The sequence below is a fragment of the Eptatretus burgeri genome, chromosome 1, assembly GCF_056783735.1.
Source record: "Eptatretus burgeri isolate ZD-2024b chromosome 1, Ebu_testis_v1, whole genome shotgun sequence".
Lineage (NCBI taxonomy): Eukaryota > Metazoa > Chordata > Myxini > Myxiniformes > Myxinidae > Eptatretus > Eptatretus burgeri.
The window spans coordinates 14,244,456-14,271,613 of NC_140961.1; the positions used below are offsets into that span (position 1 = coordinate 14,244,456).

Below are 27,158 nucleotides of genomic sequence, written 5' to 3' on the forward strand. Positions count from 1 at the left end.
CCAGAAAGTGTACACCCCCTTTAAAATTTTTCACCTTTTATTGCCTTATAACCTGGAATTAAATTACATTGAATCAGACTTTTTCCACCTTTGTTTACACATCGTAATCCACAACTTCAAAGTCAAAAACAAATTCTACAAATTTCAGAAAATTAATTAAAAATACAAAACTAGAATATCTTGGTTGGATACGTGTCCATTCCCCTGAGTTAATACTTGGTGGAAGCGCCTTTGACAGCAATTACAGCTATGAGTCTGTTGGGATGGGTCTCCTCTACCAACTTTGCACACCTTGATTGGGAAATATTTTCCCATTCTTCTGTGCAAAACTGTTCATGTTCAGTCAAGTTGTGTGGAGAGTGTTGATGGACAGCAATCTTCAAGTCACGTCACAGATTTTCGATTGGATTTACATTGGGGCTCTAACTGGGCAACGCAAGGACATTCATCTTTTTGTTCCTTAGCCACTCCAGTGTAGTATTGGCTGTGTGCTTCAGGTCGTTGTCATGAAGAAAGGTGGCCTTCTGTCCCAATTTCAGCTTTCTTACAGAGGGCAGCAGGTTTTCCTCGAGAATTTTTCTGTATTTTGCTCCATCGGTTTTCCCTTCTATCCTGACAAGTGCCCCCGTCCCTGCTGATGAGAAACATCCCCATAACTTGATGTTGCCACCACCAAGCTTCACAGTAGGGATGGTGTTCTTTGGGTGTTGTGTTGGGTTTGCACCAAACGTAACGTTTTGCATTTTGGCCAAAAATTCCATCTTGGTTTCGTCAGACCACAACATTTTTTTGCAACATGGCTTCAGAATCTCCAGACTCAATGTGGGCTTTTTTGAGTATTGGCTTCCTTCTTGCCACCTTAACATACAGGCCAGACTTGTGGAGTGCTTGGGATATTGTTGTCACATGCACACAGTGACCAGTCTTTGTCATAAAGGCGTGTAGCTCTTTCAAAGTTACCATGAGCTTCTTGCTGGCCTCTCTGATCAGTCTCCTCCTTGCTTGGCCATCCAGTTTAGAGGTACGGCCTGATCTCGGCAGGGTCTTGGTGGGACCATCCACCTTCCACTTCTTAATGATTGTATTGACAGTGCTCCAAGGGATAGTCAAGGCCTTTGAAATAATTTATATCCATCCCCTGATCTGTGCCTTTCCACAACTTTATCACGGAGGTCTCCTTGATTCTCATGGTTGAGTCTTTGCTTTGAAAAGCACTCTCCACCAGAGACAACCTCCAGGAACAGCTGATTTTATTCTGAAATAATCAGAATCACTACAATTAACACAGGTGGAGGCCAATTAACTTGGTGTGTGATTTTGAAGGTGATTGGTTACACCTGAGCTAATTTACAATTGTAATGTTCGGAGGGTGGACACTTATCCAATCAAGACATTGTAATTAATTTTCTGAAATTTGTAGAATTTGTTTTTCACTTGGACGTTGTCGGTTACGATGTGTAAACAAAGGTGGAAAAAGTCTGATTTAATGTAATTTAATTCCAGGCTACAAGGCAACAAAAGGTGAAAAATTTGAAAGGGGCTGTAGACTTTCTGTAGGCACAGTATTTATTTGTAATTGTGTGGGTAGAGAAACGTGAGTAAGTAATACTTAAAAGCCAAAGGAAATTTGGATTTTGTTATACCCTCTGCCACACCACAACCAGGTGGCACTACAGGTACTTATTTACCTAGAAAATTTCTGCCTTCCCTGGCCCCCCACTCCCCCGCATGAGGCCGTGGCCGCAAAGTCAATGTTACTCCCCACACAGAGTTGTATTTGTACCCTGAGTTTGGAGTTTGTAACGTAAAAGATGAGGCCGTGCATAAGAGACAGAGACAGAGACAGACGCAGAGACACAAAATGGTTTTTTCTACATAGAGATAGGGAGTCACTGTAAAGCATGATGATCATTTTCTCCATGTCACTCTGTCCTGAAATTATGATGTGCTTGCACCCCTCCACCACCCGACACATCCTGGCCTCCTCCCAGGCACACATAATAAATAAATAAATAAATAAATAGTCTTTAACTGAACGATTATTCTTTGCAAAACTTTCACCCCAACTCCCTTTTCTTCTCTGTGCTGACCTCAACTGGTGCCACACCAGTTGGCTCGGAGTCAGCACGTCAAACTTCCACAGCACAGCAACGAAGTCTTCCGAGACCCACACAATCGGTCAGATTCTCTAATCGGATCTCTTCAAATGGATAATTCTCACTGCATGATCTGATTATGTTCAACATTCCTTCCAAATTCTCTTCCATCCCTCTTAAGCACCTCTTATCGTGTACTAGTTCAAATCTCTATTTCACCGGCTATTTTAACAGAACCACCAACTGCAATTAAGTGTCTGGAAGTTTGATGAACTGACGGGTCGTCTGTGATCTGCAATGTCTCACAAATACAAACGGAAGCTACAATTGATTTGAGACTTTTATTTTCTTTTGAATTCAAATCTCTGCAACCTTTCTTTGGTAGACCCCCAACATTTTAAGATATGATGACATGTACGTACGCTACCACTGATATTTTCAACCCTTGATGACCACCCAACACCTACTCCTCTTGCATACAGACTTCTACCCCTCCCTCGTTTCCAGGCTGTCCATCAAACTGCTTGTTCTGCGTCGGCCTGTTCTTCCACACCATCAGTATTACAACCTTCCAGCCTCTGTCGTTCTGCTCTTCCTTGATCCTACACTTTGTGTATTCATACCCAGATAAAATGAATCTCTTGTGTTTGGCTTTTATGACTCAGCTTGCTCCACCCAGCCTCATTACTCCTTATAATGAGTACGTTGTGCTGTGTCGTGGCTCTGTTGATGGCATACCTTGTGTTCCAATAATGTGATGGAGGCAAGTGCAAATGCATCAGTCATGGTCCTGTTGATTGTAAGGAGCAATTATTTAAATAATAAAGGTCACTACATGCTGTTAAGGAACTAGGTCACTTATGCAGTGATATATAATCATCAAACTGCATTGCAAGCAATATCATACTTAAAATGCATTTTCAAACAACCGTGGTGAACCTCGTTCATGGTGAGACGAGTAATCAGTGGATCCTTATTTTGATGTTTTTTTTAAATCTTAAAATTAGAATTCGAAAATATATGATTGGTTACGTGATGTAACACGATTGCTGTTCTAGGCACTGAAGCAAGCAGCGGCATACTTTTCAGAACATCATGTACCATTCCCATCCGTGGATGTGGAAGCAGACTCCCACGGTGAGCTTCGTGAGTGCTACCTCTTTGAAGATCAGGGCAATGCGAGCGTTCCGCTTGTTCTTCACTTCCCACTTGTCAACCAGAGTTTCAGAAACTTCACTCAGCCAGGTATGACACAAATTGTATCCTGATCGTCCATTGACAGGCTGTAGGATGAAAATTATTTGCTCACAAATTTGCCTAAAGTTCAAGCTGTCTTTGCATCGCTTATCGTTTGTTCATCTTTTCTCCACTTTTTCAATCACATTCCTTTCTCTGTCCAATCTCATTCTTCTCTCACTGTTTCAAGGTGGCAGTTCAACCATCCTTTTACTTAATTTTTTATTCCTACCACCGATTACATTTACCTTCCTCCAGGTACCTGCAGTAGTCTCACCTTTCGCAGTTATATATCATATCTGCCTGGTGTCCACTGCCCCCCTGGTGATGATGCTTCTCCATCCTATTGCATTTGCTCTAGCATGAGTCTCATGGATGTAATCCGATCTGATGTACCGTACTCTGTGACAGAGCATTGGTTGTGCCAAAGCAGTTTCGAGGCCAGGGTCATGCTGTGGGGTTTGCCATCCCTCTCGCAGCAGTAGTTAGTGCAGGAATTTGAAATTTGTTCAGGGTGCCGGCGAGAGAGACAGTGACGGCAACACTGAGATGATTTGGAGCGCCGGAAGCAAAAGTTAGGTTGGTGAAAGGTATGTACGAGAGAAGGAAGGGAAAAGTTTTCGTTGGTCCTTGGATGTCAGAGGAGTTCAGCATGAACATCGCTTTGAGGCAGGGAAGCTCTCGCAGCCCATTCATGTTGATCATGGTGATGGAGCTTGTAAGCAGGAGGGTAAACTTGAAGGGTATTTTGGGGAAAATTTTGTATGTGGCCGATGTGGCTGTTGTAGTGGAGGGTAGGTGTGAGATGCAGGAAGTACTGGGGGAGTGGAAGGGAAGGAGGCATTCTGGAAACGTGGATTGAAGATGAGTATGGAGAAGACTGAGGAATTGTGCATCGTGAAGCAGTAAAAGAAGTTGATATCAGGCGAGAGGGGAAATAGATCAGGCAGCGAAATATGTTTGAGTATCTGGTGGGAACAGTGACCGGGGATGGTAGTTCGGAGGCAGAGGTGCGGAGGAGGATATAGGTGGATGTGACTCCATGGAAGCAGGTGGAGGGGGGCTTGATGGCAGACAGAAAAATATCAAGGAAATCGAAAAGGAAAATTCTGGTGTCTTGTGCAACGCTGGCCTACTTTTTTGGTCTCGAGACGACGGTGGCACTGGCAGAGCCAACGGAGGCTGCAGGTTTGTGAGAACTGTGTCAGGACGATTGTGGGAGTGAATAGGGTGGATATATGGAGGATGGATGAACTGAGGGAGGAGATTGATGTACAGATGAGCTTTACAGGGAGATATTTTTTTTTAAATGTCGGCTGAAGTGGGTTGGACATTAGCTGCAGATTGAGGAAGAGTGAATGGCTAAGAAAGGGGAGATGTTGAGGGATTTGCATAGAGGAGGAAAAGAGGAAGGCTGTTGATTTGATGGGAAGATTGTGTGAGAAAGGATATCAATAAGGTGGGGGTGTTTGGAGAGTGGAGAGAGTTGGCTGAATATCGAGGGAAGTGGAGGAGTATTGTATTCAAGGCAGGGCAATGCTTGGTCACATCTGGCATCACCCCTTATCTCGGAAAGAGGAAGAAGGGAGATTTGAATTGGACAATACATAAAGCTGAGAAGTTACACTAAAAGAAAATTAGACTTGTGGAGGTATGGGGATTTTTTGTTGTATTCGTGTATTCCTTATTATTATTCCATGGTACTGGTGCCTTCTACGACACAATAACTTATTATTGGAATTGAGCTTCATGATTGTTGAAATTTCAACAAAAGATTACGTCTCCTTTTTTGACGAAAGGTATTGTGTGTAAGCAGGTGTTCCTCGGAGGACCAAAATTGAACAGGAAGATGGCGACTTCAAAGTGTTTGTACGCTGCTCACCATACAGCACGCTTGACTTCCGTTATACAGAACGTGAATTTGATCGCCTGGTCAAACTCGCACGATACAACGTCCTCAACAATGCTGCACTCATTCACAAGGCTCTCGGCAAGGCATGGAATCGTGCCCAGCGCAAAAAGCTGGGTTAACAATGGAGTATATGAAAGCAGGACGGTCCTTCATGACGAGCACCAATCAAAATCATCCAATCACAGGGCAGATTCATTTTGGGGCCATGATCAACTTGTACTTTGCAGACTTGTCGACTCGATTCAAAAGTTGCTACTTTGTACGGTCCACCTGATTTTCCTCCAGGAATACTTTGATTTGAGATGGTTGCGGTGAAACTTTACTTTCATATGATGCTTTCATTGCTTACCATGAGAAACTTTGTTGTTTTCGAGTAATTCTTGCTTTAAGATTATGAAATCTAAATTTTAAGTTTATTTATTATTTGTCCACAAAAAAATGTAAAGCCAGAAGGTTCAGAGGACGCATTACCCCCGACGCATGTGTTCGAGTATATATTTAAATTTGAATAAAATAACGATTTAAAAGATCGTTTAAAAAAAAAAAACATTCAGAAGTTTATTGCTATTGAAGCAGTCTCATAGTTCACCTTTGTACACCACCTTATTTAACTTGTCCAAATACTGCGAAACGGACAGGTTTTGGAAGTGGCAAGAAGGTGATTGTGTTCTTCAGCGTTCAAGTATATCCATCCCTCTGTCAGGATCACACTCTGTGCAGAGCGTTGGTGCTGCTGAAGCAGTCTCCTGGACTATTGGGCACAATCCCGGACGGGTCGCCACTCCAACACAGGATACCAGCAAGCTGGCACTCATTTTGCCGACCTCGGACGGATGACAGGCAGAGTCAACCCCACCTGGTATTAATTAAACAGCCGAGTGGGATTTGAACTCAGGATCCTCGGATCCCAAGCCCCCCCCCTTCCTAACCATTAAGCCAACACCAGACATGTTCAAGTATATGATTCAATTTAAATAAAATAAACATTGAAAAACAGTCATACAAATCATAAATAAATAAATAAATTCCGGAATTTACTGCCATTTTTACTGCCGTTGATGTAGTGTCCATTACACCACTCCATAGAACATGTCACAGTTATTCGTGCCTGTTGTTTGTGTCCTTTATGACATCCTTAAAAACAACTCGGTCTCCTGGTTGGAATGAATTTCAATTTTGTTTGACTGCCAGACAGGCAGAGTAAAGAAAATCATCTCGCTCCTCTCTGCGCATGTGCGATCAGGACTAATTCAGAGGAGAAGTACTGCAAATGGCAGGTTTGTTTTCCGATTCGTGATCATAATATAACATGCAATAAAAAAAAGTTGTTCCTCAATCATAAACTCACGTTTACAGACGGACGGACGGACGGACATGAACCAATTGGTTAACCCTGCTTTTGACTTCGAGTGTGCGTGGTAATTAAACTGTCAAACAAAGCTCACAATCTTTGTATAAAAGTTGTAAAATTAATTTGGGCAATTCAATTAAAACTACATCGGCACTTGGAAGAGAACATACCCGCCACGAGGCCGAAGAGTTTACGTCTTCTATCCCGCTGATAGGCCGGATCTGGATCTGGACCAAAATCGAATCCGCTTGTTCTTGTCACCTAACTAAATCATCCACCAAGTTTTGTCATAACTCGTCCACAAAATTTTTGAAATATCTTGCTATATATTGTTTTTGGCCCCATCTCTCAATGTTGAAGAATCATTAAAAAAAGTTATTGGATCCGCATTCGGATCTTAAACAAAATTGAATCTATTCGTGCTCGTTACCCAACCAACCCGTCCACCAAGTTTCGTGCGAATCTGTCCAGAACGTTTTGAGTTATCCTCTTCACAGACAAACAAACAAACAGACAAGCCGGTAGGTGGCGATGGGTCGCCGAGCATGGAAACTATAAGATATAGAGCAAAATGGATGTCATATAGCGGATAGGGAATCACCTTAAGATTATGCATATAAAATCTCATCCAGTTCCATCTACTGAAAACTACTCGGTATCCATTTGAATGAAAAGAACCGAAAATGCGGTTTGAAATCGGAAATCCCCAAAGTTCCAGGGGGTGCTGTGGGTGAACAAAGATCTAAATCGAAAATCTGGCTCGATTGTTTGTGCATTATGTATTCCAGACGATTAGTGTGAATTTTCATGACCATTCGACCATAACCCTAGGAGGAGTAGCATTTGGCGTGAAGGCACCTCCACCTCTCGCATGTTATCGATTTTTGCACGAATTGACCTTTGACCCTTGACCTAAGTGAAATCGGTCAATATGTCCTGAGGCAAGGTTGTAGTATTCATTGAGTACCATGAACCTGCAAAGTTTCATTCGTAACGATGCACTCACCTGGTCGCTAGGGGGCCTTCAATTGTCGCCAATTTTCGCGCATACCCTAATTGTAGGGGGCGCTGCGGGTAAAGTATTCCATATATCACAAAAACCGGAATATAGTTGATAGAGCATCACCTGTAGATCATTCGTGCCAAATTTAATAACCCTACGTGGGATAATGGCTTTCGGAATTGATTTCGCGTGAACGGTACTGATTTTGAAGGTTTTTCGGTTGTTGCTTGGGAACCAAAGCGTCCCTAGCAACCATCACAATTTCCAAAGCAGTAGGTCATAAGATGTACCTACCACCTGAGTTTGGTCTAAATCCGCCCACGTTTACTACCAATTATGCTGATGACAAACGAACAAACATCCAAACAAACATCCAAACAAACAAACAGAATTACTGACAATAAGGGTCACTTATTTCGGCGACCCAACAAACAAACAGACAGAAAGGTGTGAAAACATAATCTCCTTCACCTTCGGTGGCAGAGGTAACAATACATCTTGGTTGTCGATTATTATTCAAAATTTATAGAGGTATGTGAGCTCAATGATATGAGAAGCCGCACAACGATTGATGCTCTAAAATCCATCTTTTAGTCCACATGGTATACCTGAGGGTCTAAGGAGCGACAATGCATCCTTGTTAGTGTCCAAAGAGTTCAAATCGTTCTGTTTTGATTGCGGCACTAACCAAACTACTTCCAGCCCTCGACTTGCTCGTGCTAACAGTGAAGCTGAAAGAGTAGTGCAAACTGTCAAAAAAAAAATTGTGGAAGAAAGTGGAGGACAAACATCTAGCTTTGTTAGACTCCCGTAGAAGGACTGCACTTGTCCCCTGCACAGCTGTTGATGGGTCGAAGACCAGGTAACAAGCTGCCTGAAAAGCACAGCTTACTTGTCCCAAAACCCTACAGCTTTCATGAGGTTAAACGGCATTTTGACATCAAAAAGACCGAACAAAATTTCCATCATGATGGAGTAGCACGAGAGCGGCCATTTTTTCAGGGTCAGCAAGTCTGTACAGAACCACTTCTTGTCACTTGATAATGGGTTCCTAGACTAGATAAATGGTACAAAAACGAGTCCCCTACGTGCTCCAAGCAGGAAACCGTTTGTTCTACAGGAATCGCCAACATCTCCGATCTTCAAACAAGATGGCCAACCACACTGGCTTTGTGTACGAGTCAGAGATGGGGAAACTCGGATGATGATGATGGACACAGCGATACTTCCTCCCCTCCTCTTACCAACAATAGTGATCACTGCAATGTTTCCCTTCTCATACACCTTCTTTGCCCCCCACTGTTGTGCTGGATGAACGGCTCCATGAGCCTGTTCCTTGGCCTGTGTTGTATGAGCCTGTGTTGATAAGTTGATCCATGAGTCTGTGTTGTAAAATGGCTGGACAACCTGAGTCTTTGATTTGCTTTGATTTTGTGTGTGGGTGGGTTGCTATGTGTGGGTTTATTGTTATTATTATCATTACTACTATGTGTGTTCATATAAATTGTTCATTTGTTGATTGTAAGTGAAATCCAATCTTTAAATTGATTTTCATTTATTTATTTTCATTCCGAAGGAGAGGATGCAAGTAGCAGATTGGTTCTTGCTCCATGTCATGTGATCGGTTCTGGGTTTTTGGAAATACGATGAATACTCTTGCGGCTCGATCTGCATCACGTGCGTGATCTCGTGAGACCAGCGACTCTGCTTGGGCCTGCAATAAACCAGTACAAACACTCCATTCGAAACAGTTGATAAGGAACGGCTAGCGAGCTGCTTGTTAACGCAACATGCCACACCTGTTAGCTCTCTGAAAGTGTTGCCTATTATTCCAACACCTTCAGCATGAAATTCGTGTCGGGAGGAAGGTTTTACATTGAAGAAGCCGTAGGAATCATTTCAGGAACAAAGGGAGTGTTTCCGGAATGATGGCCGTTTGTTAAATAGAAAAGGGGACAGCAAGGTTTGCAGTGGGAATTGAAGAAGGAATTCAGGCTTTTTTTTTTAGGTCAGCGGAGGGTGGGGAAGGTATTAGGGAAGGAACTGATGATATAATTGTGATGAGTAAGGCCAGGCAAGAAAATAGAATTTCAGGAAGGGAAAATTTAAATATATTCTACAACAATGCCAGAAGTTTAAATAATAAGTTGGAAGAGTTTGAAGCAAAGTATATAACGAGGAGTACGATATAGTTGCAGTGAGTGAGACATGGTTGAGGGAGGAGAGTCACTGCAGGACAGGATTAGAAGGCTACAAGTTGTATTGGTGTGATAGGAAGGAGAGAATAGGAGGAGATGTAGCAATCTGGGTGAAGGACAGCATTACATCAAGAGCAAGGGGTGACATTAAGGAAGGAATAAATGTTGAGGATTCTGTGTGGGTAGAGATTAGAGATTGTAAAGACAGTAAGATACTGGTAGGATGCTTTTATAGGGCTCCGGGTGGGAAGGAAGAGGAGGAAGGAGGAGAACATGAATAATTCAAAAAGGCATGTGGTAAGGGAAGAGTATTGATTATGGGGGATTTTAACTTGCCAGGGATACGTTGGGTCCAGGAACAGGGAAAAGGAAGAGCAGATAAGGATTTCCTAGTTATAGTCCAGGAGTGTTACCCTCTGGTATGATGTTTGCAGGCCTTTCCCATGTTTTGGCCTCGACGGATGGTTCAGAGGGACCAGACACATCACCGGTTACATGACAGGTTGACAGCCTCACGTGAACCACATGTCTCCTCACATTCCGGCCATCCAAGAGTTTCACAATGAGGGAAGAACCAAATTTCACAACAACAGTTTCTCCCAGCCAGGGATTACCACTTCCAAAATTGAGCACATAGACACGATCTCCCAAACTCAAAAGTCTCACCTTGGTGTGTCCGTCATGCCAGGACTTCTGCTTCGCTTGCACTCTGCGAACCTTTAGAGACTCATCTGGCTGTACTCGGTCAAGATGGCTCTTCAGCTTCCTTCCCATCAAAAGCTCTGTCGGTGCTCGCCCAGTGGTTGAGTGGGGTGTTATATGGTATTTGAAAAGGAATCGGGCCGTTTGTGACTCAATGCTACCCTGTTTAAGCTTCTTCATACCCCCCCCCCCTTAAATGTTTGCACTGAACGTTCAGCCAACCCGTTGGACCATGGATGGTACAGAGCTGAAGTGAGGTGGGTGATTGCATTGACATCCATAAACTTTTGAAATTCTGTACTCGTGAATGATGGCCCATTATCCGACACCAAAGTTGTGCGTAACCTATGTGTAGCAAATGTGGTTCTCAATTTACCGATGGTGGCTTCGGATGAAGTTGTTGTCATGGGATGCACATCCATCCACTTAGAATAGGCATCAGTAATGACCAGAAACATTTTGCCCAAAAATTGCCCGGCGTAATCGATGCGAATGCGCTCCCAAGGTTTCCGGGGCCATTCCCAGGGATGCATCGGTGATGATGCAGGCAACCTTGAGTTTGTCTGACACGAATTGCAGTTGCGAACCGTACTCTCAATTTCTAAATCGAGATCCGGCCACCAAACATAGCTCCTCGCAAACTCCTTTATTAGCACCATTCCTGGGTGCGCTTCGTGAAACACTTCCAGCACTCTCGTTCTACCTGGTGGGGGAACTACGACTCTATGACCACACAAGATCACATCTTCTTGGACACTCAGTTCAGATTTGCACAGTGAATATGCCTGGAGCCTTGTATCTGGTGAACCAGGCCAACCGTTGGTTATGCAACGGTGCACGCGTGACAGACCTGGGTCATGATCCGTCCAATGATGAATTCCTTACAGCCGTTACTGGTGAAGAATCTAGGAATTCCATGAGGAGTACCGTGTCTTCAGGAGTGGGCACAAATCTGGGGCTTTCCCGTAAAGGAAAACGACTCGTGGCGTTAGCATGCCCCCATATCCTTGCCTGGCTTGTGCGAGAAAGTAATCATATGTCCCCAGAATTAGGACCCAGCATTGTATCCTCCAAGAAGCGAACACAGGAACTCCTTGGGTAGCACTGGATGAGGACTGCAGTGGCTTGCGGTCGTCGGAGATTTCAAAATGCCGACCAAAAAGGGTATGAATGGAATTTCTTCACCCCAACAACCACCGCCAAGCCTTCTTTCTCGAGCTGTGAGTATTTTCTCTCTGCAGATGCGAGGAAAATGGGATCGGTTTCTCGGTTCCATCCGGCATACGATGAGACAAAAACTGCCCCGACTCCGTCACATGCAAGTAGTAGATCTTTCTTGGCATCATAATGAACCAGAACCTTGGAAGAAGTTGACAGTTGTCCTGAAGCCTTGGAAGATCCATCTTGCTTTGGTCCCCCAAGTCCAAATTGTTGCTTCAGTTAGTATAGCGTTGAGTGGAGCAAGTACTGTTGACAGGCCAGGTAGGAAACGTCCATAGTAGGTCAAGAGCCCCAGGTAAGATTTCAGTGCTGACACATTCCTGGGAACAGCAGCTTCCCACACCGCTCGAACCTCGTCAATTACAGGGTGTACTCCCTCTGCATCGATCCTGTAGGTCAGATACTCCACCTCGGCTTGGAAAACACATTTTTCCTTGCGAACAGTCGTTCCTGCATCTGAAAGTCTACGGAGCACCGCGTCCAGATTTTTCACAACATCGGCCTCAGTCTCCCCCAAAATTAAGATGTCATCAATATGGACACTGACGTGGGGAATACCCTGCAGAAGGGTGTCCATGCTTCGCTGGAAAATGGAGGGTGATGAGGAAAGCCCCAGTGGGAGGCGGATATATCTGAAAAGGCCACGGTGAGTATTTATGGTTGTTCAATCCTTTGAAGCCTCATCCATAGGGAAGTAAAAGGATGTAAGTAGCGGGGTACCTCAGGGATTAGTACTCGGACCATGACTATTCATTATTTACATCAACGATTTGGATAATGGGGTAAAGAGTAAACGTTCCAAATTTACAGACGACACAAAGCTTGGAGGTAAGGTGGATAGTAGAGGGGGTGGTGATGAGATACAGGAAACTATTGATACTTGTATAGATTGGAAGATGGAATTTAACATGAGGAAGTGTAAGGTGTTGGGGATGGGGAAGAACAATGAAAATAGAGATTACAGGATGCGAGGGGTAATTTTGGAGCGTGTCACACAGGAGAAGGATCTGGGATGGTAATAGTTATGGGAGGTAAGCAGGCAGCACAAAGCAAGTAGGGTTTTAGGTTGTGTTCAGAGGGGGATCATTTATAAATCAAAAGGTGTTGTTATAACATTGGGCAGGAATTTAGTGAGGGCCACACCTTGAATATTGCGTGTACTTTTAGTCACCACAATTCTGGAAGGACATAGATGCCATCGAGAGGGTTCAGCGCAGGCCCACTGGATTCATTCCGGGCCGAGGTTGACTCAGCTATGAGGAGCGGCTGGAGGAGACAGGGCTTTATACACGAGAAAGGGGGCGGTTACGAGGAGATATTGTTACGAATATGGCAGCCATTTGCACACAAACAGACAGCAGTCCCCGCAGTTCAGTTATTTCGATAAGTATGTGTTTATAGTTAGGGTCCCGTCCTTCTGTTTGATGGGTTAATTTCATGTGTGCGCTGCGGGTTTCTTTTATAGTCAGGTTTTTTTTTTTTTTTACATTAAATCTCCCCTTCGCTCCATCATCGCCATTACTCACCTGTTCGGGGCCACGGGCATCAGTGGGGTGAGGTCGACTCCGCCCAGCGAGTATGGTGTCCCTCACAACCAATGAGGAATAGGAGTACCTCAGAAGCCCCCGACCAATCCGGAGACGAGTTACCTCAGGGCGGCCCCGCCCAGCCAGATGGGACGTTCGCCACCGTCCAATCAGGAGACGAGTTACCTCAGGGCGGCCCCGCCCAGCCAGATGGGACGTTCGCCACCGTCCAATCAGGAGGCGAGTTACCTCAGGGCGGCCCCGCCCAGCCAGATGGGACGTTCGCCACCGTCCAATCAGGAGACGAGTTACCTCAGGGCGGCCCCGCCCAGCCAGATGGGACGTTCGCCACCGTCCAATCAGGAGGTGAGTGGCCAGGGGAAGAAATCCCTCAGACATCACGAAAGGTAGTGGCAGCAGAAACAGTAGATAAGTTTATATTATAATTAGATAGGTACCTGTAAGTTATGGAGATAGAGGGGTGTAGGGATGTTGGCAGGACTGTAAGGTAGCTTGAGCATTGATGGGTGATTGTGTGCAGGTGTACGGATTGTTGTTGGTGGGGGTCTCGTCAGGGGGTATTGTGTGGTTGATGTTGTGTGTTTTCTTAACCAAACCCATGCCCCGTCCCCTGAGAAGGGGAAAAAAATTATATATAAAAAAAAATCAAAAACTACAAAAACTTAAAATAAATATATAATTAATGAAAACACAAAAAAACTTAATATAAATAAATAATTTTTTTATTTTCTTTTCATCTTGATAAATCCGTGCGGTGTTGACATCGCGTCGGCGTGTTGGACTCAACGGGCCTTCACGTGCGTCTCATTTCCTTGTACAAACACTTACAACGTCCTCAACCAATTTCTGACACGTGGTCGTCTCTTCATGGTGTATTGCATTTGATTATTAGCTCGGTTGTAACTTTCCAAATCTTCTCGCATTTTTTTTTTAACGTCATATCGTCTCACAAAAAATCCGCCACTGTCGGGAATTTCTTCAACACAAATACAATAATAATAATAAAAGTTTAATTCCACAAATATTTCAGGTTTGATTCATCGAAACGGAACGTTCTCGCGCGAGAGTTGCAAGAACAATTTCTCCCAGGCACGCGCACTCGTACTCATACACCGCTTTGCGGACGCCTCATCATGTTCGTCAGTCGCTGTTCCTCCAAGGTTGATGAGATCGCTTTGTGTGATATTTCCTTCGTCCCTTTTTGTAATCATTGTCTCCTTAACCCCCCTCCCCTCCCCTCGCGTTTCCTGTCGATGTTGAGTTCATCGGACAATCCTATTACAGTTTAACTGTGGTCACAGTCGATGAATTAATTATTATTAATTTTTCTCGAATTTAATTTAGTCCAAGATTTGATGAGTTATTGAAACCAGCAGAGTACACTCTCTCTGGTTAGGTGCATCTTGTGCATTAGTTCATGAAACATGTACAGTGTGCGTAGACCCCCATAGACCCTTTGTAGACCCCTCCCACAATGCGATACTGTACGTACTAAGGTCTAAAGGGTCTATGGGGATCTACAAAGGTCTAAGGGGTCGACGAAGGGTCTATGGGGGTCTACAAAGGTTTAAAGGGTCTATGAGGGGTCTACGAAGGTCTAAAGCGTCTATGGGGGGTCTACGAAGGTCTAAAGGGTCTATGGGGGTCTACGAAGGTCTAAAGGGTCTATGGGGGGTCTACGAAGGGTCTAAAGGTCGAATGGTGTTTTATTATTGCTTCGTATGCAGTCTGGCCACATCGTTGCAGGGAGTGTTGCTGTGCCGCTGATGCAGTGCCCCTGTCACTGGTGAGCTGGCACTCGTTTTGAAGGATGACAGGCTGTGTCAACCCACCTGGTGTTATTTAACGGGTTCACAGGGGCCTCAAACCCGAGCCTTGAGGTCTTCAGCCAGTCTCCTCAGCCGTTAAGCAAACACCGGGCTTTAAATTGTATTTTTTTTATTTACAGATGACAACTGATCATCGGAGAGAATTAGACAGGAAATCCCCATAAATGGCATCAATATTATTTTTCAGCTCATATTGTTACGGATCCGGGAACCTCGTGCACACAAACAGCCAGAGTCCCCGTAGTTCAGTTATTTCGATAAGTATGTGTTTCTAGTTAGAATCCATCCCCTATGTCTAATGGGAATTTTGTGTGTGCTCTGTGAGTTATTTTTTAGTTCGGTTTTTATTACATCTACAACAACAACAACAACAGCGACGCTGACCAGCACTCAACCCGGTCGCCATTGCCCACGTGTTTTTGGCTGAGGGCGTGGGCGGAGCCTCCGTCACTTCGGATCGAGGCTCCGCCCAAAGGAGGGGCATAGAGCGTTTCCTCCAGCCAATGAGCAAAGGGCGAGCATCACACTCACGCCCCAGCGCCCCAGATAATCAGGGGGGTTGACCACCTTAGGGGCGGCCCCGCCCGGCCAGATGGAGTGTTCGACCCGACCAATGAAGGGCGGCCACGAGTCGACTGACAACCCCTCATCCAATCCGGAGGCGAGTCCCTCAGAGCGGTGCCCTCATCCCGTGGGGGAGGGGGAGGATAAGACGAAGTGGTGAGCCGTGGAGAAAAAGCAAGCAAGGCTCGTCTCGGCGAAAGCAAGTGAGGTTCGTCCCCTTCGTAAAGGAGAGAGGAAGCTGCTGGCGTTCTCATCTGGTCCGTGCCCGTGCTGGCTGGCGTCCGTGCGCCGTTCTTGGTCCCTGGTGCTTGGCGCGGCGTTGCTGGTGGTGGCTTCGAGTCCCACCACCGGACAAGCTCGAGCAGACCACACGAGGCGGGCAGGTGCAAATACAGGCCGCGGCCACCGTGTGTGTGCGTGCGTGCGTGCGTGCGTGGCGCCAGTCTGTATAAGTAGAAATTGTTGTCTTTTTAATTGTACATGGTTTGCATTTCTTTTATTCGTGATAACTCTGCTCTTTTTGTGCTCCCCCTCCACGATTATTGTTATAAATAAACCCCTGTTAAATGTACCAGCTCGTTTTCTGTGCTTTCCTTCATTGGCCTGGCAAGGTGCGTATTGAGAATTAGTAAGGCTGTTCGGGCCGGTAAGTTGTCATTTGGTCCGGCGCGGCTTTGGTAACTTCCGCTAAGTTACGCCGGATCCGAGTCGGTGATAGCGACTCAATTCGTACAAAGTCGGCCGAGGGTGTGGTTTCCCCGGTAGTTGGACGGCGTGGGTACTTAGGTAAATTGGAATTAGACAAGTGGACCCTACCTCACGCCGTCAAAATATCGGCGACCACGGTCCTCGAAGTGACCCCTGACCTTTCGGAGTTGTCCGAGAGTCACGACCTAAATTTAGGGTGTTCGGTGGGCGACGACTCTACTGCTCCACCTAGTGGTCGTTTATCACCGCCGTACCCCGGCCCACAACAATATAACCATGTTCTCTGTTAGTTGTATGATTAGTCCCCAACAGGTTTCATCAGAGGGAGACTATAGGTTTACTCTTCTGTCTGTCTCACCTATGGTTTTTCAGACTTGTTCCCCCCCCCCCATGCCCTTGAACATATTGAACTGAAACTTGGTACGTGGCTTTATTATGATAAGTTCCAGGGCGTTTCATCAATTTTTCAGAGAGATATGCCTTTTTTGTACCGAGAAAATATCACCTCGGTAGGAGACATGCATTGCAAAGCAATTCTCACTCTTCCTTAATTGGTCTCAAATTAAATTGATTTTCTGTGCACATACACCTCTATATTTGAATTCTAGCTTAAGTTTCCTTAAAAAGTCATGCACTCATTTTAATTTATGAAAAATGCAATCCTTTGAGTTTCAGCTACACACACACACACACACACACACACACACACACACACACACACACACACACACACACACACACACACACACACACACACACACACACACACACAGAAATACATGCCAACAACTGGGCAAACTACAAAAGAGCAGGAAAATACAAAAAATAATTGCACCGAGTTGGTATCGACAAAGAAGGCTCATTGGAATGGCTAAGAAGAGGTTAGCTTGACTGGGACGGAGATCAAATCAGAATAAATGCCAAAGATCAAGGACAATACACGGATGGATTTAAAACAAGAAGGGCACTCGGTAGCGCGCATACCTCCGCCACGTAATGCCTGATCCACGAGAACATATCTGGCCCAATACATTTTTGAAATATCATGCTATGCAGTACGACATCGTTTTTGGCCCAATCTCTCAATGGAGAAGAATCACTTTACAAATTAAATAGTTCTCGTATCCAGATCCGGATTCAGATCTTCACCAAAATCGAATGAATTAGTCCTTGCCACACACCCAACCTGTCCACCAAGTTTCGTCCAAATCCTTCCACAACTTTTTGAGATATCCTGCTATATATCGGTTTAGCCCTATCTCTCAATGGTGAAGAATCACTTAAAAATTCTTGTCGTTAGATCCGGATTCGGATCTTCACCAAAATAGAATTCGTTGTGGTCACACAGCCAACCTTTTGGGTAAGCCTGGTGTTGGCTTTATGGTTTGGGTGGCAGCTTGGGATCCTAGGGTCCTGAGTTCAAGCCCCGTTGGCCGCTGAATTAATACACCAGGAGGTTGACTCAGCCTGTCATCCTTCCGAGGTCGGCAAAATGAGTACCAGTGCACTGGTAAGGGGGACACTGCATCAGCGGCATAGCCGCGTCCCAACCAATGATGCAACCAGCAGCCACAGGCTGCACTCGATAGAGAGAGAGAGCCAACCTGTTCACCAAGTTTCGTCTGAATCCGTCCACAACGTTTTGAGATATCGTGCTATTGAGGATTTTAGAAAAACCTCCTTTGTTGTTGACCTTGGGTTATGTTGACCTTTTGTTCTATGTTGACCTAAAAAATATTTGGCTGGTTGAATTCAATGGCCATATAGCCTCTTCAAATTTCAAGTCAATCTGATGAAAATTGAGGAATTTATAAATCTCACCTAAGTTGTTGACCTTTGGCCTATGTTGACCTGAAATATAAATCCTCTTCAAATTTCAAGTCAATCTGATGAAAATTGAGGATTTTGGAAATACCACCTTAGTTATTGACCTTTGGCCTATGTTGATCTTTTGACCTTTTGACCTCAAAAACAATAGGCTTCTTCCTTACGACAAACACTGCCATGTGGTGAAGTTTCGTGAAGATCGGTTTAAAATTGCGACCTGTAGGTGACAAACAGGCAGAATAACAAAATCGACTGAACAATGTACTTGAAAAATCTTCGATTTAGCAAGTAACAAACGGATTGACCGTTTTTACAGCCATTTTTCCCTGCTGTGCAGGGGTTGGGCTTTTTCTTGAGGCAATGTTTATTTTTTTTATGGCCGGATGCCCTTCCTGAGGCCAACCCTGGTCGCCTCTTACGACACACAGGGATATGGTACACCTATTCTAACCGGGGCATACACCGGTACCAGTACACTGGTACTCATTTCACCGACCTCAGAAGGATGACAGGCTGAGTCAACCCCCTGGTGTTAATTCAGCAGCCAACGGGGCTTGAACTCAGGACCCTGAGATCCCAGGCCACCACCCTAACCACTAAGCCAACACCAGGCTAAGTAACAAACGGATTGAAAGGGGTGAAAATATAACCTTCTTCACCTTCGGTGGCAGAGGTAAAGATGGCAGGACTGAGCCAGATGGGCAAGTATAGTTTCTGCAAGAGAAACAAAAAGTACTAGTCACCTGCTTTCAGGATGTAAAAACTATGATCAGAACAACTTTACACACAATGGCACAACAATGTATGCAAAGTGATTCATTGGCATATCTGTAAAAATGTCAACATCACAGTTCCAGAAAACTCTTGGAAACAAACCAAAAGCAATCATTGACGAGTCTGAAGACGACGATGGTTCCCGAGCGGTATTTGACGATGTAGATTGTTTCAGAAGTCAAGGATGAGATCATGTGATAATGTTTGACCAAGTTATAAAAATGATCAACATGATGTGATACGAGTGACAGGTTATTAACTGCAAAATGTCGAAAACCCGGTTTCGTTCAACAACTTTAAAAATTTGACCTTTGCATAACCTTTAAAGGTCCCAAAACAATGTTGTGGATATTAAAATAAGGAAACAGGATACGTGCTATAGCTTAATGGAGTTAGTTCGTCGGAGAAGGTCGAAAACCCGGTTCGATTCCCTCAACTTTGAAAATTTGACCTTTGTGAACTTTAAAGGTCAAAGGTCAAGGATTATGTCCTTTGGTGCAAAACTTCCTCTGGAACATTCCAGGAACAATATAACGTCATATAGGCTATATGGCATTTCACACTCCTCGGATTATCCATACTTTGATGAAATTAGCGTAAAAACAAACTTGAAGGGGGCGCCACGGGCAAGGTGTTCGAGATAGAGAAAAATGGTTTCAAGACTTTAAATGGGGAATGACCTCAAGATGATGCATAAAAAATATTGTCATCCGAGCTCTCAAAGTTTGGGCGGTCGTCTGATTTTTATGTCAAAATTCAAAATTTTCTAAGTTCATTACCTTGTGACCTTGACCTTGAGACTAAAATGAAAAATCGAGCTCCGTGGGGCTATGCAGGTGCCATTGGGCTAACCAAATACCGAAACCCTTGCCAGATTCGACAACCCCCTTGGAGAAGATGGATTTTTTTGTCAAAATCGCAATTTTCTAAGTTCGTGACCTTGTGACCTTGACCTTAGGACGAAAATGAAAAATCGAGCTCCGTGTGGCTATGCAGGTGCCATAGGGCTAACCAAATACCAAAACCCCTGCCAGATTCCACAAACCCTTCGGAGAAGAAATTTTTTTTATGTCAAAATCGCAATTTTCTAAGTTCGTGACCTTGTGACCTTGACCTTGGGACGAAAATGAAAAATCGAGCTCCGTGGGGCTATGCAGGTGCCATTGGGCTAACCAAATACCGAAACCCCTGCCACATTCGACAAACCCCCTCGGAGAAGATGCAAATTTAAATCGGCGACCCCCTAAAAACACATGTATTTTATGGGCGGACCACGCCCATTTTCAGGAAAACACAACTATATCATGATATAAACCTCCCACCAAAATTTCATCAGGATCGGATCAAAACCCACGGAGCTATGCTCGGGACAGACAGAGAGACAGACAGACATACAGACATACAGACAGACAGACACACAACAATAACGAAAATAGTGGTCACATATTTTTTGTGAACCAAAAATATGGACGTCATGCTCATGTTCGACCTGATGATCCCATCGAGCATGAACACAGACAACAAAGCCTTGCAACCGGACATCATTCTCAGGAACAAAAGGAAAAGACAGCATTGCTGATCGAGAAATCAGGACCGAGTGATTTTGACTTGAATAACACAGAAATCATGAAAATGACCAAATACCAGGACATCAAAAATGAGATCAAGAGATCTTGGGAGCTGAAGAGCGTTGAAATTGCACCAACAGTGATCATTGGAGCAACAAGAATAAAAAAGAAGAACTTCACTGAGATTTTGAAAACCATCCCCAGGGATATTACCACAAACTAACGACAATTGGAGACAGTCCGGGGTTCGGTGACGATCCTGAAATGAGCCCTCGGAACAAAACTCTGAACACAACAAAGTTCAACAGCTTGGTGCATGAACTGTGAATCCTTACTGAAGCGGAGGTGGATACTTTGATTCCTCGGAGGACTTCTTCAATCTCCTCAAACCTGCAAATGGAGATAGCAACCAACAAAACACACGCACACGCACATGCACACACACACACCATAGCTCCATTGTAGTGTGATGATATCCCCCAAGTATGAAGTTCTCTTTTGAAAGGCTGTGTTTTGTCCCCGCCAGGTGAATATTACTGGATGGCTTTTTCCACCCGCTTTGGACCGTGTGACGAGGCGATCTCGGTGTGAACGGCTTCTGAGCTTCGCTGACCCAGCGGGACAGCACCAAGAGGATGATGTAACCAGGAGACCTAAACGTAATCTTCCACTGCATGCCCTGAGTGAAGACGAGTGCATGATGCGTGAGGCAGGTAAGGCTGATTTGCTATGTTCGTTCTTTTTATAAATACATTTTTTTTCTATCTTGCTTGCATTTCAAGCTTATTTAGATCTCATGTTTGTGTACATCACGTTCTCACCTTTGTGAACATATGTCTTTTCGATTGATCATCTACACTTTATAACTAGCAGATAGCAATACCAGTCGATGATTGGACGATGGGATGCAGAAGGAACTTTGACGCAAGAAAAAGCCAATATTGACCCTTGGCCCATTAAACCTGTGCTACATTAATTTGATCGATCAGTTTATAAGCTTAAATTCACTGGGGGCTTGGGGTGGAGGAGTAAGGGAGTAGAACAGTGGGACATGACAGACATCGAGTTGTTAAATAGATAAATAAAATAATTAATAACTTTACAAACTCCCCTGTCCTTAGAGCTCAAGAAAGCTGTATAAAGCTAACAAGAAAAGTTACACACGGTAAGCCCTTTGCTGTTTCAAACCCGACCTGGGTTCCTCTACAGCTGCAGACATTTACAAGTAACACATACATACGTAAGAATCCCAATACTACACGACCCCATTAGCCGCCAGACCGGGGACCTGTTTCATCACTTATTGGTGAGTCATTGGCATCAGCTAACAGAGTGCAAGATGAGGCTTGTGTTGCATAAGCAACGTGCAATGAGAATCCATTGCTGAATTGAAAGTTTTGCCAAAAGTAAGTTTGATGATGAGCTTTTTAAACTTTACTCCTTTAAAAAAAACAAAAAAAAAATCCACTGCCAGTTACAAAATGAAATAACTTTCAATGTTTCCTCAAATGTTTTTGTTTCCTTCAGTGTTTATTTTTGTTTTGACAGTGGCACGTTTTGCTCAGGAGAAGATTGCACCTCTCGTCTCTGCAATGGACCGGAAATCAGAAATGCATCCATCTGTTATCAAAGGGCTTTTCGAAAATGGAGTAAGCGTCAAATGGTGTGGAATAGATGAAGCATTTGTGCTTAGAACATAAACAAGAAAAAGAAACTTTTTTTTTTTTTTTAGTAGTCATCCAAGCGCATGATATGAGGGTAGCATGGTGACGTGGTTTGTAAGGTTATGTTTTCAGAAAGACATCATATATTATAGGAGCTAGCATCTCCTGAATTTCAGCGATGAATTTTCATTCTTTTCTTATTTGTTGTCTGATTTTTCTTTTCTACAGCTGTCTAATTAATTTAATGGGGGCACTAGTTATGCCTTGGGTTGGCAGGATGGCTTAGAGGTACTCAAACTCGTCTCGAAGCAGTCTATTCTGGGTTTGAATAATTTTGAACCCAGCTATAAACTGTCATCCCAGTGTTTCACAGGCTGGGTGGTGATCCATAAATGTGTGTGCCGTCCCACGGATGGACGTCAAACGGACGTCCCGTCTTCCATCATTAGTTGGTGGACGTTAAAGATCCCACGGTGTCCTTCGCGAAGAGTGGGCGAGTTTTTGCCGGCACTCTCAACAAATTACAAATTTCTGCCCTAACCAGCAGGGGGGCACTGCGTCAGTGGCACAGCCGCTCCCAGCAATGATGCAAACCAGCAGCCACAGGCTGCATACAAAATCAATGAGTTATGCCTTGCACAAAAACTCTTCAGTCATCAAGTTTGTCGTTTGTGTTTGCATGTTTGACTCCTTTGCATTCTGGTGAAACTTGGGCAAGAAGATGGAAGATGAAAGAAGAATACAAAGAACAGAAATTAGGATCTTTCGAAGGATTTGTCATATTTCATTGAAAGTTAACCGGCGAAGTGTAGATCTTATAACTATTGCTGTGAAAATGGCTCCGCGAGGGTTAATAATGCTTGGTATAGAGCAGTTTGTTTCCCTTGATCAGTATATCTCGCGTAAGCATGAATTCATTAATTGTGATATTAGATATGCGTCGCTTGTATGTCTCGACAGATGATATCTCCCTGTCTCAGTATCTTTGTCTAAAAACTGCCATCCCTTCTGAACCTTTAATTTATTGTGACACCCTCTGTAATCTGTACTACAAGAGAGCCGTGTGTGTGTGTGTGTGTGTGTGTGTGTGTGTGTGTGTGTGTGTGTGTGTGTGTGTGTGTGTGTGTGTCGCCATTTTTCTCAGAGATGGCTGAACGTATCTTCGTCAAACGTTCAAAGCTTCATCAGTGAGTGCCAGGTAGTGTTTCAGGCCAAACAATTTTTGAAAAATTAGAAGAAAAAAATTTTTTGGGGGGATTTTTTTGTTTTTTTTTGTCTCGCTCTATCGTGCCAAATCCTTTGTAGCCATGTGAAAGGTAAAATTAAATGATCTCCGACCCCATTCCTAAGTGGGTGTGGGAAGAAAGTGTTTTCGACACCCACAAAAAAATAGAAAAAATAACGAATTGATTTCTTCAAAATGCCACCAGGGTAGTACGCCACCGGGCAACGTCGGGTACAAGGAAACAATGAAATCCAGCACGGGTGGAGGCCATTCAGCCCATCAGGCCTGTGCGAACACCACACTAATCCATCTACACAAGATCCAAGGAAGAAATTGCAAAAAGAAGTTTTTCATTCATGAATTTTGAAAAAAATTATAAAATTCACTTTTCTTTTCTTCCCCTCAGGGGAGGGGGCATGAGCTCGGTTAAAAACACACATCAACCACACAACCCCCCTTGACAAGACCCCCACCAACAGCACTGCACACATGCACACAATCACCCATCATTGCTCAAACTACCTAAAAGTCCTATTAACATCCCTATACCCCTCAATCTCCATACCTTCCACGTACCTATCTAATTGGTTCACGAAAAAATATTTTCACGAAAAAAATAATTGGTTCACGAAAAAATATTTTCACAAAAAAAAAAGTGACCACTATATTCGTTATTGTTGTGTGTCTGTATGTCTGTCTGTCTGTCTGTCCCGAGCATAGCTCCGTGGGTTTTGATGTGATCCTGATAAAATTTTGGTGGGAGGTTTATATCATGATCTAGTTGTGTTTTCCTGAAAATGGGCGTGGTGCGCCCATGATGGGCGGAGTCACACCCAAAAAACGTGTTTTTAGGGGGTAGCCGATTTCAATTTGCATCTTCTCCGAGCGGTTTGTCGAATCTGGCAGGGGTTTCAGTATTTGGTTAGCGCAATGGCACCTGCATAGCCCCACAGAGGTCGATTTTTCATTTTCGTCCCAAGGTCAAGGTCACAAGGTCACGAACTTAGAAAATTTCGAATTTTGACATAAAAATCATACGACCGCCCAAACTTTGAGAGCTCGGTTGACAATATTTTTTATGCATAATCTTGAGGTCATTCCCCACCTAAAGTCTTGAAACCATTTTGCTCTATCTCGAACACCTTGCCCGTGGCGCCACTTCGTTTGTTTTTACGCTGTTTTCATCAAAGTACGGATAATCCGAGGACTGCGAAATGCCATATAGCCGATATGGCGTTATATTGTTCCTGGAATGTTCCAGAGGAAGTTTTGCACCAAAGGACATAATCCTTGACCTTTTGGCCTTTAAAGTTCACAAAGGTCAAATTTTCAAAGTTGTGGGAATCTAACCGGGTTTTTGACCTTCTTCGACAAACTAACTCCATTAAGCTATAGCACGTATCCTGTTTCCTTATTTTAATGTCCACAACATTGTTTTGGGACCTTTTAAAGGTTATGCAAAGGTCAAATTTTTAAAGTTGTTGAACGAAACCGGGTTTTCGACATTTTGCAGCTAATAACCTGTCACCCGTACCACATCATGTTGATCATTTTTATAACTTGGTCAAACATTATCACATTGTCTCATCCTTGACTTCTGAAACAATCTACATCGTCAAATACCGCTCGTGAACCATCGTCGTCTTCAGACTTGTTCTAATTTAAACTTATCTACTGTTTCTGCTACCACTACCTTTCCAGGGAGACCATTCCATGCATGAACTACTCTCTGAGTGAAGGTCCCCTGCCTTACTTCCATCTTAACTCTCCTCTTATTTACTCTCAGGCTATGACCCCTGGTCCTATCACTGTCTACTCTGTTGAATAATTCATATGTACTTATTTTATCTCTTCCTTTCATTATCTTAAACATCTCTATCATATCTCCTCGTAACCGCCTCCTTTCTCGTGTATAAAGCCCTGTCTCCTTCAACCGCTCCTCATAGCTGAGTTAACCTAGGCCCGGCATCAATCGAGTCGCCCTGCGCTGAACCCTCTCTATGGCATCTATGTCCTTCCAGAACTGTGGTGACCAAAGCTACACGCAATATTCCAGATGTGGCCCTCACTAAATTCCTGTACAATGTTAACATCACCTCTTTTAATTTATAAATGATCCCCCTCCGAATACACCCTCAAACCCTATATGCTTTACCTATAGCTGCCTGGCATTGTGCTGCATGCTTACCTCCCATATCTATTACCACCCCCAGATCCTTCTCCTGTGTGACACGCTCCAAAATTACCCCTTGCATCCTTTAATCCTTATTTTCATTGTTCTTTCCCATCCCCAACACCTTACACTTGCTCAGGTTAAATTCCATCTGTCAGTCTTTTGCCCAATTTATGCAGGTATCAATACTTTCCTGAATCTGATTACCACCCCATCTGCTATCCACCACCTGACAAAGTTTAGCTTTGTGTCATCTGTAAACTTTGAAAGTTTACTCCACCTCATTATCCAAATCGTTGATGTAAATAATGAATAGTAATGGACCGAGTACTGATCCCTGAGGTACCCCGTCACTTACATCCTCCCAGCAAGACATCCTCCCACTCACAGCCACTCTTTGCTTCCCATCACTGAGCCATTTTGGAATGCAATTAGCTACCTGACCAGCCACTCCACAAGCCCTCACTTTTGCTAACAACCTCCGATGTGGTACCTTATCAAATGCCTTCTAAAAGTCTAGATATACTATGTCCACTGCCTTTCCCTCATCCATCCAATCAGACACTGCTTCATAGAACTCTAAAATATTTGTTAAACAGGAACTACCTTTGGTAAGCCCATGCTGCTACCTTTAATTAATTTGTATTTGTTTAAATGGTAACTCATCTGATCCTAATTAATGTCTCCAACACCTTCCTCACGACTGAAGTCAAACTAACAGGTCTATAGTTTACCAATTCTTCTCTGGATCCTTTCTTCAATAATGTTGTTACATTTGCTACTCTCCAATCGTCCCGTACTTGTCCTGACTCCAGGGAACTATTGAAAATATCCGTTAATATCTCGCTTACCTGCTCAGCCACCTCCCTCAATACTCCTGGGTGCATATTATGTGGACCCGGAGCCTTATCTACTCTTCGATTACCTTGCTGTTCCTTTGCTTCCTCCACTCCAACCTGGATCTTCTGTAAAATCCCTTCCTCACCTCCTCGATAGATTGGCAATTCTCTCAGCTATTGGCAATTCTCCTGACTGTTCTTGTCTAAAAGTTGAAGAAAAATATCTGTTTAATAAGCCTGCCATCTCACTTTCCTCACTAACCACTCTCCTGGTGCTATTCCTCAATGGTCCCACACTGGTCCTAACCTGTTCCTTTCCCCTGATATACTTAAAGAAAGCCTTGTTATTATGTTTAATGTTCTTAGCCATGTCCTTCTCATACTCTCTTTTGGCTTATCGAGTTATTTTCTTCACTTGCCTCTGTTTACTCCGATGGTGATATAAATCTAACTCGTCCTGTTATTATAAACCTAATAAATGTCTTCTGCTGCTCCTTAATGGCGTTCCTTATCGCACTGCTAAACCACCCTGGTCTCTTTCTGCTTCTAGTTTCACACTTCATGTGAATATACTTACTTTGCACTCTACACATTTGCTCCTTGAGGATTTCCCATTTTTCTGATGCTGATTGTCCTGTTGTTAGAGTCTCCCAATCTACATCACCCAATCCTCTCCTCATACCTTCAAAGTTTGCCTTCCTGAAATCTAATAGCCTTCCCC

General features: G+C 43.9%; 2 protein-coding genes and 1 long non-coding RNA gene across 14 annotated transcripts in view; 2 read left to right on the forward strand and 1 right to left on the reverse strand.

The window, feature by feature from the left end:
• Nucleotides 1-8,863, forward strand: part of LOC147033905 (cytosolic phospholipase A2 zeta-like) — a 116,175-nt gene extending 107,312 nt beyond the window's left edge. For all 7 annotated transcript variants that reach the window (XM_085872588.1, XM_085872578.1, XM_085872624.1 and 4 more), the window contains 2 exons: nt 3,155-3,341; nt 5,149-8,863. In XM_085872588.1, coding sequence (XP_085728714.1) covers nt 3,155-3,341; nt 5,149-5,363 — 402 coding nt within the window. In that variant the 3' untranslated portion in view covers nt 5,364-8,863. The remainder of the gene's footprint in view (nt 1-3,154; nt 3,342-5,148) is intronic.
• The window catches only part of LOC147033906 (uncharacterized), a 30,885-nt gene extending 17,485 nt beyond the window's left edge, over nt 1-13,400 (reverse strand). For 2 of the 4 annotated variants that reach the window (XR_015055939.1, XR_015055936.1), the window contains exons 1-2: nt 13,246-13,400; nt 12,863-12,985 (exon numbers count right to left, since the gene is read on the reverse strand). This is a non-coding gene — a long non-coding RNA (uncharacterized LOC147033906). Of the gene's footprint in view, nt 1-12,862; nt 13,001-13,245 lie in introns of all 4 variants that reach the window. The other 2 variants (XR_015055944.1, XR_015055938.1) reach the window with 1 other exon arrangement.
• An 898-nt stretch (nt 13,401-14,298) lies between these two features.
• ACADSB (acyl-CoA dehydrogenase short/branched chain) overlaps nt 14,299-27,158 on the forward strand; it is a 62,268-nt gene continuing 49,408 nt past the window's right edge. For 2 of the 3 annotated variants that reach the window (XM_085872690.1, XM_085872699.1), the window contains exons 1-3: nt 14,299-14,426; nt 21,063-21,249; nt 22,085-22,185. In XM_085872690.1, coding sequence (XP_085728816.1) covers nt 14,400-14,426; nt 21,063-21,249; nt 22,085-22,185 — 315 coding nt within the window. In that variant the 5' untranslated portion in view covers nt 14,299-14,399. Of the gene's footprint in view, nt 14,427-21,056; nt 21,250-21,657; nt 21,702-22,084; nt 22,186-27,158 lie in introns of those variants that run through there. The other variant, XM_085872706.1, reaches the window with a different exon arrangement.